This window comes from Bison bison, unplaced genomic scaffold (genome assembly GCF_000754665.1).
Source record: "Bison bison bison isolate TAMUID 2011002044 unplaced genomic scaffold, Bison_UMD1.0 scf7180017864471, whole genome shotgun sequence".
NCBI lineage: Eukaryota > Metazoa > Chordata > Mammalia > Artiodactyla > Bovidae > Bison > Bison bison.
The window spans coordinates 20,772,832-20,784,204 of record NW_011495032.1 but is presented as its reverse complement, the minus strand read 5'-3'; the positions used below and the strand labels follow the sequence as shown (position 1 = coordinate 20,784,204).

The 11,373-nt window shown below is 36.5% G+C and overlaps 1 protein-coding gene across 3 annotated transcripts in view; it reads right to left on the bottom strand.

The window, feature by feature from the left end:
* PLCL1 (phospholipase C-like 1) overlaps nt 1-11,373 on the bottom strand; it is a 369,884-nt gene that overhangs the window by 72,971 nt on the left and 285,540 nt on the right. For all 3 annotated transcript variants that reach the window (XM_010860923.1, XM_010860921.1, XM_010860924.1), the window contains exon 2: nt 4,075-6,549. In XM_010860923.1, the coding sequence (XP_010859225.1) occupies nt 4,075-6,495 (2,421 nt within the window). In that variant the 5' untranslated portion in view covers nt 6,496-6,549. The remainder of the gene's footprint in view (nt 1-4,074; nt 6,550-11,373) is intronic.

Here is an 11,373-nt window from a genome sequence, read left to right as displayed (position 1 = left end):
GGTTATTGGTATTTCTCCCGGCAATCTTGATTCCAGCTTGTGTTTCTTCCAGTCCAGCGTTTCTCATGACGTACTCTACATATAAGTTAAATAAACAGGGTGACAATATACAGCCTTGACGAACTCTTTTTCCTATTTGGAAACAGTCTGTTGTTCCATGTCCAGTTTTAACTGTTACTTCCTGACCTGCATATACATTTCTCAAGGGGCAGATCAGGTGGTCTGGTATTCCCATCTCTTTCAGAATTTTCCAGTTTATTGTGATCCACACAGTCAAAGGCTTTGGCATAGTCAATAAAGAGAAATAGATGCTTTTCTGGAACTCTCTTGCTTTTTCCGTGATCCAGCGGATGTTGGCAATTTGGTCTCTGGTTCCTCTGCCTTTTCTAAAACCAGCTTGAACATCAGGAAGTTCACGGTTCACATATTGCTGAAGCCTGGCTTAGAGAATTTGAGCATTACTTTACTAGCGTGTGAGATGAGTGCAATTGTGCGGGAGTTTGAGCATTCTTTGGCATTGCCTTTCTTTGGGATTGGAATGAAAACTGACCTTTTCCAGTCCTGTGGCCACTGCTGAGTTTTCCCCATTTGCTGGCATATGGAGTGCAGCACTTTCACAGCATCATCTTTTAGGATTTGGAATAGCTCTTCTCGAATTCCATCACCTCCACTAGCTTTGTTCGTAGTGATGCTTTCTAAGGCCCACTTGACTTCACATTCCAGGATGTCTGGCTCTAGGTCAGTGATCACACCATCGTGATTATCTGCGTCATGAAGATCTTTTTTGTACAGTTCTTCTGTGTATTCTTGCCACCTCTTCTTAATATCTTCTGCTTCTGTTAGGTCCATACCATTTCTGTCCTTTATCGAGCTCATCTTTGCATGAAATGTTCCTTTGGTATCTCTAATTTTCTTGAAGCGATCTCTAGTCTTTCCCATTCTGTTGTTTTCCTCTATTTCTTTGCATTGATCGCTGAAGAAGGCTTTCTTATCTCTTCTGGCTATTCTTTGGAACTCTGTATTCAGATGTTCATATCTTTCCTTTTCTCCTTTGCTTTTTGCTTCTCTTCTTTTCACAGCTATTTGTAAGTAAGGCCTCCCCAGACAGCCATTTTGCTTTTTTGCATTTCTTTTCCATGGGGATGGTCTTGATCCCTGTCTCCTGTACAATGTCACGAACCTCATTCCATAGTTCATCAGGCACTCTATCTATGTCACGAACCTCATTCCATAGTTCATCAGGCACTCTATCTATCAGATCTAGGCCCTTAAATCTATTTCTCACTTCCACTGTATAATCATAAGGGATTTGATTTAGGTCATACCTGAATGGTCTAGTGGTTTTCCCCACTTTCTTCAATTTAAGTCTGAATTTGGCAATAAGGAGTTCATGGTCTGAGCCACAGTCAGCTCCTGCTCTTGTTTTTGCTGACTGTATAGCACTTCTCCATCTTTGGCTGCAAAGAATATAATCAATCTGATTTTGGTGTTGACCATCTGGTGATGTCCATGTATAGAGTCTTCTCTTATGTTGTTGGAAGAGGGTGTTTGTTATGACCAGTGCATTTTCTTGGCAAAACTCTATTAGTCTTTGCCCTGCTTCATTCCGTATTCCAGGGCCAAATTTGCCTGTTACTCCAGGTATTTCTTGACTTCCTACTTCTGCATTCCAGTCCCCTATAATGAAGAGGACATCTTTTTTGGGTGTTAGTTCTAAAAGGTCTTGTAGGTCTTCATAGAACCGTTCAACTTCAGCTTCTTCAGCGTTACTGGTTGTGGCATAGACTTGGATTACTGTGATATTGAATGGTTTGCCTTGGAAACGAACCGAGATCATTCTGTCGTTTTTGAGATTGCATCCAAGTACTGCATTTCAGACTCTTTTGTTGACCATGATGGCCACTCCATTTCTTCTGAGGGATTCCTGCCCGCCATAGTAGATATAATGGTCATCTGAGTTAAATTCACCCATTCCAGTCCATTTCAGTTTGCTGATTCCTAGAATGTCGACATTCACTCTTGCCATCTCTTGTTTGACCACTTCCAATTTGCCTTGATTCATGGACCTGACATTCCAGGTTCCTATGCAATAGATGACGTTAATATTTGGAACCTACTTTTATAATAGTGGTTAAGGCAACCCACTGCCAATCATAAGTTTACAATCTAAGTATTTGTATGTAATATAGTATTTTCCATTATAGCAATTTAAAATTGATTTTAAGCCCATTCCAGAATTTCTCTGTGAAATAATATAAAAATAAAGTTTTCACCAAGTCATGGTGTGCTGTTCCACATTAGGTGACTGAGAATCATGAATGATTATTGGGTTTTGGGGGTGGCTAATTATGTATTTAAAGCTCAACATTCCCATTTATTAAATGCAATATTGGGAAAATTACTTAACCTCTTCAAGCTTGTTTTCTATTTTGAATGTAGGGATTTCTGGTGGTTACTATTAAAATGTTAACTAAAGGATAAAATAAACTGCATTGAAAAATATTCCTCTCCTTTTTTGTTCTCATACAGAGACTGCTGCCGCTTCTGCCAAACAAGACCTCCTTGTACCTTGTAGGAACTTATTAAGCATTTGTTGTTTGATTGTTTCTCAGTAACATGAGCCTAGAATAAGTATACTAAATAGTATTAAAGAAAAAGTTTTCAGCCATCTCTGATTATAAGTATTAATGAAGGCAAGAAAACTTAATTGAATTTCTATATGATGAGACTGGGTAATTTACATTCTCTCTAATTTAATTCTCATAATAATCCTATGATGTAATTATTACTATTTTTCTCATCTTATGAAGAAAAAACTGACGACCATATATCCTAAATAATTTGCTCAAAAATCACACAGTGATAGAATTTAATCCAGAATCCATGTCCTTTCAATTAAAGCACAACACTAAGAGACGACTAGTGTTGTTGAATTTTATTAGTTTTTTACTTGTTTCATGGAAGATAATTTATTATTATTGTACACTTAAACAACTAAAAAATAATAACAGGCATTACATGTTTTATATGGCTTTAAATACCTTCTATGTTCTTATCTGTAAATATTTTTATATATATTTATAATTAGTATGCATGTGTCTGTATATATAAAATTTTGTATATTACATGCACATATACTATTTTATTTTATTTTTTCATTGTTTCAAATACATATTCCCATATATCAATTTACTGTGTACTAAGGACATTTAGTGGAGAAGGCAATGGCACCCCACTCCAGTACTCTTGCCTGGAGAGTCCCATGGACAGAGGAGCCTGGTGGGCTGCAGTCCATTGGGTTGCTAAGAGTTGGACACGACTGAGCGACTTCACCTTCACTTTTCACTTTCATCCATTGGAGGAGGAAATGGCAACCCACTCCAGTGTTGTTGCCTGGAGAATCCCAGGGACAGGGGAGCCTGGTGGGCTGCCGTCTATGGGGTCGCACAGAGTTGGACACCACTGAAGCAACTTAGTAGCAGCAGCAAGGACATTTAGTGTATATATAAAACATTTTGCTACATTGATTCTCTATTAGTTGATTTAGTTCAGACCAGGTTTAACAAAGCATTCACAATTAGAAACATAAAACATATCTGTTTTGCAGAGTTACAAATGTAGGAAAAAAAACTTATGGTTACAGGGTGGAGTAAGAGGGGAGAGCTAAATTGGAAGATTGGAATTGACTACATACTACTATATATAAAATAGATAACTAATAACAACCTACTAAATAGCACAGGGAACTCTACTCGATACTCTTCGATGGCCTATGTACAAAAAGGATCTAAAAAAGAATAGATATACATATATTTATAACTGATTCACTTTGCTATACATCTGAATCTAAAACAACATTGTAAATCAACTATACTCCAAGAAAAGTTTTTTTAAAATATATGTTTTATCACAGGCAATACTAAACTTAATTCAGAGTACATGGGTTTATACACCCTCTGTGATAATTTTTTGAGGAATCAGATCATTAGTAAAAACACAATGTTCAACGTTCACTGGTGAGAGAAAGATCAGAAGAAGGAGGGGTAGGGAAGAACAGTATGGGACATTTCCTACCTGCATATTTTCTCTCATATCTATGGCTTCTCGTAAGGGATGAACAGCTACCTTAAAGATGTCATCTATGTTTTTAAGACCAATATTCCTGAGCATGGTACACTCCCGAACTTTCTTCCCCATTCTCACTGAAAGGCTGCGCTTCTGTGGTTTTCCTCCTCCACTTCTATTAGTTATTGCTATGTGGACAAAAAGAGTTACATGCTCCATGATGTCACCCACAAAGGAACGGAGGGGAACATGCCGATATCCAGGCTGCAAGCATTCAAACGGTATTGTATATTGCCCTATAAACTCATCCCCAATGTAGTCATCATCCAGAACCACAAAACGGATCATGGCCAGTTCAGGCAGGTTCACTTGAAACTCAAATGTCTCATCAAAAATAGGATTATCACTGTTTTGTTGTACAGTTTTAGTTCTTTGTTCTGAACAGTCCGCTGGAATTCCATGTATCTCTATACACACATAGGGATCTATGACATCCCCTTTGGCACAAGCTCCCTTGGGCTTTGGGAAGTTCTGACCACTGATAATCTTAATATGAAGCACTAGAGGAGACACCCCAGGTACAATGCCCTTTGTGTTTGCACTGAAGTAAGAAACTTCATCTCGCATGATGGACGGCCTTAGAACGTAACCACAGCCTCCATTCTGAAGAAACCAGCCAGTGTGGAGGTCCATCATTGGACCTGGAGTCTGAAAATTCATTGCCACAATCTGACAGCCACAATTCCAAAAGTCCTGTGGATTCAGGTTACTGGAATCAATTCTCATGGCGCTTGGATAGATTCGTGATAAGAACTTCTTATTATAATTTACAAAATCCTCTGGGTATTCATTTGCAATTCGGCTGGCCTCTGTTTCACTAAATGAACAAATTTCCCAATAGTTTTGGCTTTTCATAGATAATTCAAAATCCCTGTACTGAACAGATTTACAGATAGATACCAAGTCAGAGAGCTCCCTACACAGCAAGATCTGTTTCTGCTCACCATTGTAATCTACTGACATCCTTCGAGACATTTCGGCTTCTTCATCTTCATCTGTAACTTCTCCTTCTAAAACATCTGTATCAGAAGGCAATTTCTTTCCTTTCACAATGATCATTCTTTTTAATTTTTCTGGTGATGGGAGGTAGGATTCTGACAGCAAAGGTGCTTCAGTATAGAGTTTACTGCCAAAGACCTTTTTCATCTGCTGGACCATTACCTTCTGCTGTGGTAGGGAGCAGTGATTCCCCAAACAAAGAATGAGTGGGTATTCAGAAGCCACAAAGGCAAATTTATTTATCACCTCTATGACACTTCGAAAGGAAAGGTGTGTTGTCATGTTGTTTCGATTACAAAGGATCGGTTCGTTGTCTGAGCCATCATTTACATCAAGTTCAATGCTGCGACAGCCCATTTTCAAAGCTCTAACATACCCATTAATATCAGCTGGTCCTCTGAACTGGTCTTCAATGAGATAGGTGTTGTGAGAGGCATTGATGTAATAGTGAGATAAAGGCTGGGTCATGTCTTGGGCAACCTTACTTTGTTCAGGATCAAAAATGTTACATTCTGATGACAACAAATACTGGGTAAAGCCATCAATTGCAAGAAACCCTTTCTGACGTCCTTCTTCAGAAAGTTCATATCTCCGAATAATGTCTAAGCACATGTCCTCAGTGATATGGGTGACTCCTTGCTCAGCTTCCAAAAAAAGCATGAGATCATTGGCATCCAAGTATTCTTTGTTTTTTGATATCTGCACAAGTAAGAAATACACTTCCGGCCTGGTGCAAAGTTCACAAAAAGCTTCGCAAAACTCCTCTTCCGTCACTCGAGTTGTCAGTTTTTCTTTGCTCTTCTGGATTTCTTTAAATTTTAGCCTAATCTTGGACTCCTTCAGGGTAGGGTTGAGTTGTTTTATTAATTCTACAGAGGTGTCTTCCAACATAATCCCATTCCCATCGATATCTGCTGCTTCAAACACTGTCTTCAACCACATGAACCTTGGTGTGTTCTGGTTGCCCTCCATAAAATCGAGGGGTTGCTTACTTCGAGAAACCAGATACCTCAATCCTGACACCCAGATGTTTGCTACGTCCGCTGAATTGGCCACTAAGTCCAGAGACTCGTAGTTTTCCCCGTGGAGTATGGAAAAGGCACAATCCTCACAAATCTGATCAGCAAGGCCATTGTTTCTAAATGTTTCCGTGTTTTTCCCCAGTCGGATCTCTTTTATGGCAGAAATATCAAGCTTAGCTTTCTCGAGGTCTTTCTTGGAAGGTTCCCAGCGAAGAGCCTGCAGGTCTGTGTCCAGAGTGAAGAACCGGTTGTAAATGCGCGAATTCGGCCGCACTTTCTTCAGTTCACAGCCAGCCTGCATGAAAGTGATGCAGTCGCTTGCGCTGCTGATTTTCTTTTCCGACGGCATGCTGCTGAAAGACACGGTTTTCTTTCTTCCACCACATTTTTGGTTTGCAGGATCCTGTAAAACAATTTGAAAATAATGAATCAATTTACTTTACAAAATAAACAAATTCGGTAACACTCTATGAACGCCTCAGATTCCATTCAGATATTATGATTATTTGGACAAAAGCTAGCCTAAACTTTACTTTTGTATTGTTTCAGAAAGAAGAAATTTTCCCCAAAATTGTGTATATTAGGTTCAGGAAAAACCCATTTTTTCAATGTCTGTGTGTTCTTTGAAATGAAATTAACTACAAATCACTCTTATTTGTTCGTTAAAGCAGATTTCCTAAGATCCTCTACTTGTTGGTACTTAAATAACCTTGCTCAGTCCCTATAGATATATGAAACAAATAAAGCTAAATTTCCTTAAAAAGTTGTCTTTATTTACACTTTGTTACAGTTTAATTTTTATACTTAAAATTAGTTCAAATAAAAATTTTTTTACCTTACCATACATTACATCAAAAAGTCCCTACAATATAGCTTAACAACAACAACAAAAAATCACATTTTTTCCTCAAACTATTTTAAAGAATAAAGGCATCTTGAAAGTCAGATTCAGAATGAACAGTAAACAATAAATCTCACTTGAGCAATCTTTCAATAACATTATAATAGAGTAAATGATTTAAATGAACATTATGATAGAATTGCTATATGATTTGGCAAGCCCACTCCTGGGTATATATCCAAAGAAAACTATAATTCAAAATGATACATGCACCCCAATGGTCAGAGTAGCATCATTTACAACAGCCAAGATAGAGTAGTAACCCACGTGTCCATAGACAGAGGAATGGATAAAGAAGAGTTGGTATATATAAATATATACACTGGAATACTACTCAGTATTAATAAAATAATGCCATTTGTAGCAACATGCGTAGACCTAGAGATTATCATACTAAGTGAAGTTAAGTCAGAAAGAAAAGACAAATACCATATGATATCACTTATATGTGAAATCTAAAATATGATACAAATGAAGTGTGAAGTGAAAGTGGCTCAGTCGTGTCTGACTCTTTGTGACCCCATGGACTATATAGTCCATGGAATTCTCCAGGCCAGAATACTGGAGTGGGTAGCCATTCCCTTCTCCAGGGGATCATCCCAACCCAGGGATTGAACCCAGGTCTCCTGCATTGCAGGTGGATACTTTACCAGTTGAGCCACAAGGGAAGCCCAATACAAATGAACTTACTTACAAAACAGAAACAGACTCACAGACAGAAAACCAACTTCCGGTTACCAAAGGATTAAGGGGATGGGGAGGGATAAATTAGAATTTGGGGATTAGAAGATACAAACTACTATATATAAAATAGATAAACAAAAAGATCCTATTGTATAGCATAGGGAACTATATTCAAACTCCTATAATAAATCACTATGAAAAAGAATATATATTATGTGTTTATATATGTATCTGAATCATTTGCTGTACACCAGGAACTAAGACAACATTATAAATCAACTATACTTCAAAAAGAAATAAAAATAAATGAACATTACGAGATTCAGACCTACATTTCAGTATAAGGCTGTTAACAGACACTGCTTAGAACCAAACAGAAATATGAATGACTTCACTAATTTTTGAGGTTCTTCTGTTCCGACCAAAGACTCAAATTAATAATGCTCCCAATCACATTATCAATTCAGACAATTTTCCCAGGAACAAATTTCCCAAAAGGACCTTCGTGCATGTTTATAGTGGCCAATTTTATAAAGCATATCAAAGAGGCAGTGAAGTATAGAGAGCCAAAGGTACAGTCCTTAGGGCAAAAATGACTAGTCTCAAGTGGGTTTTATTCCATTCACTAGTGACCTTGGGTAAGTGACTTAGGCTCTCTGAATCTTAATTTCTGCTTTTAAGTAGGAACTAATGATCATTAAGTATGATAAAGCATTATTGTAAAACTCAAAAGAGAAAACGTTCATGAATATTTTCTGTAAAGTTAACCTTTTTGAAGGGAGAGGAACATTTCCTCATATATCTGGTCTCCGTAGGACTGTCATTATGTACCAACCAGGATATTGGTGGTTATCCGGAAGTTGATTCACTCCTGATCTATGAGCATTTAAAACAAATCTTCAATGATAAAATGAAAATGTTTAAAAACAACCATATGATATTACTATTTTAAACATTGAAAAGTGTAGCCAAAGTAGTCTAGGCTATTTCCTTCACTGGCATTCTTTTAAAACATGATAGAATCTCTTCTCTAGGATCTCTTTTAATTGCACTTTTGTCTGTAAGAGTCTCCCTATCTTGTGATTCAGAAAAAGGCAGGATGGTTTATTATTCATTTGACTAAAACTTTGCCTGGAAAAAGGAAACAGAATATGCTTTAGTTATGGGATGCTGGGAGGATGATTCATTAACTCAAATATATATCTGATCTTTAAGTGACAAAGATATATTAGTCAATTTAGATTAGAAGATATTGTCTCTTGGTGCTCTGGCATTTAAAAACTTACTCCTATTTCTCTATAGAGTTGTTATTTTTAATTACCCCACAGTGGTCAATTTCCTCATTTTTATAATAAAAAACAACCATAAATTTTCAGCTGCTTATACGCAGATGCACTATTAAAACACATTTGAACACATTTAAATTCATCACAGCCCACACACTCAGAAAAATCAGATGTTTGTATTTTCCCTCACTTTCAAGGCAGGAACCTAATGGTACTGCTGAGATGGGATTAAGCTACCAAGTAAAATACTGAGAGAAGCTGTGAATTGTGATGGTAAGTTAAACTGTGACTCAGCTTTCAAAACTACCATTTCACTAGACCTTTAAGTAATGAGAGATTTCACATTAAAAATTATTTTTATATAAGCATATCATGTTCCAAATAAGATGATTGTCAACAGAGTTATAAAACCTATAATAGTTTGTAACAAAGCCTAAATGGGAAATCAGTGTTCCTCTGAATGTACATCTATAGGTCCTGTACCCTATACATGGTATTATACCATTCTTCCCAATAGTCTAAGCACCACTCTTGGCTTCAGCCATTATTTGTTTATGAGAACAAAACTACTGCTATCAGAAAAGCTTTCTCGTATAAGCCTCTCTTCTTTATGGTGGTAACTTCTTATATCAAAATTTTCTCTCCTAGGAAGGTAAGTCTTCGAGAAATAAATGTTTTATATCTACCCTATAAAAGAATCCATCTGCCTCATAATGCTTATTTCTTGCCTTGACCTGTGACTTTTACATAATTATAAAACTTAACCTAAAATGGCTTAAAACTTAGAACTAGTGGAAAAGATATGATGTTAGGTTGTCATCTCACAAAGGACAAAATGCAAAGTTATTACAAGCCTCCAAATGAGCAAATAAATACATATATATATTACATATATTACAGAAAAGAATAAATTATTTATAGCTCTTTAAATGTGTTTTATTACACTGAAATGGGGGGAAAATGTTTAAATAAATCAAATTAATAAACCTGTTTCCATAAATTCCCATTGGCATTTGCTCTCTGAATCCAGTAAGGCCAGATATGCTGCAAGTTCCTTAACAAAACTCAGCAAACAAAATCATTTTTCATCAGAGCACATTGCTAAGCCCCACAGGGAACTCTGCTCATTTAATGTAAGTACAGTTTTGGGTCTCAATAATGAATTATTTCCATATAATAATTTTTAAAAAGTATACTAAAGCAGTACAAAAATGTGAATGCACACAATGCCATAGAACTGTACATTTTAAAATGGTAAACATGTTATGTTTATTTTATCACAAAAAAAGAGCATATTGAAGCACTGTACAAAAATTTAAGAGTAAAGGAAAATACCCATGTTTTCCTACCTCTGACCTGATTAGCATATTTAAGCAACTAATTGTAATGCAACATATTCTTTCCACTTTTTTTGGTAAGCTGTTAAGAGAATGATGGTTCTTCATTAAAATAAAACAAATTTACAAAACCTTTAAGAATAGCAATCAAAACACCAGTTGTCAAACTGTTATTCGAATCTTGTTTCATAATACAGAAATTCAGCTACATAAATGCAGATACACTAAAGTAACATTCACTTTTCTTTTTTAGTAAAAGAGGGGGAAAAACATTTATTTCTGAATAGTTCTCCTAAGAAAGTCTCCAAATAAAAATTTAATAGACTATAACTAAAAGACAAAGAAAAATATAGGCACATAAACCTTATTTTCACCACAGGAAGCCTCTCTTGTTCTTACAGATAACCTATGAACTATAATCCCATACTAACGATATTCATCCCAGTTTTACGAACTTCCAAGCAAAATTCAGAAAAGGTTTAGTTGATACATGAAACCTTCAAGGGATTGTAGACAATATAATCTAGGACCCAAATAAGCCCCAACAATGGACGCTGGTCCCATTCTTCATTTATTCATTCAACAAACAATCCTTCATGCTAAGGATCAACACATTTAAGAGTTTTTTGGAGCAACTGATAAAGTCTCATTTTTATCTTACACAGATCACTTTAGATGTGCACTTGAAGGATTTGATACAGACAAAACTGAAGATGGTACAGTAGGTGAGTACTACAGCATTAAAGGAAAGAGATGTGATGTCCTGACGTAGATCACTAACAAAAGGAATGGAGGGAAGTGAGAAGTATCGAGAAACAGGAGGTAAAATCAGAAGTTCTTGACTCAATCTAGGATGACTCCTAGGTTTCTGGCTTGAATGAAAGGTGAATAGAAATACTGTTAACACATAGGAAATACAAGGAGAGGTAAAGTTGAAGAGGAAGTAAGTTTACTTTGTGTTATGGTGGATTTCAGATGACCACAGGCCACCTAGGTCAAGAGGCTGGGAAGAGGAGAAG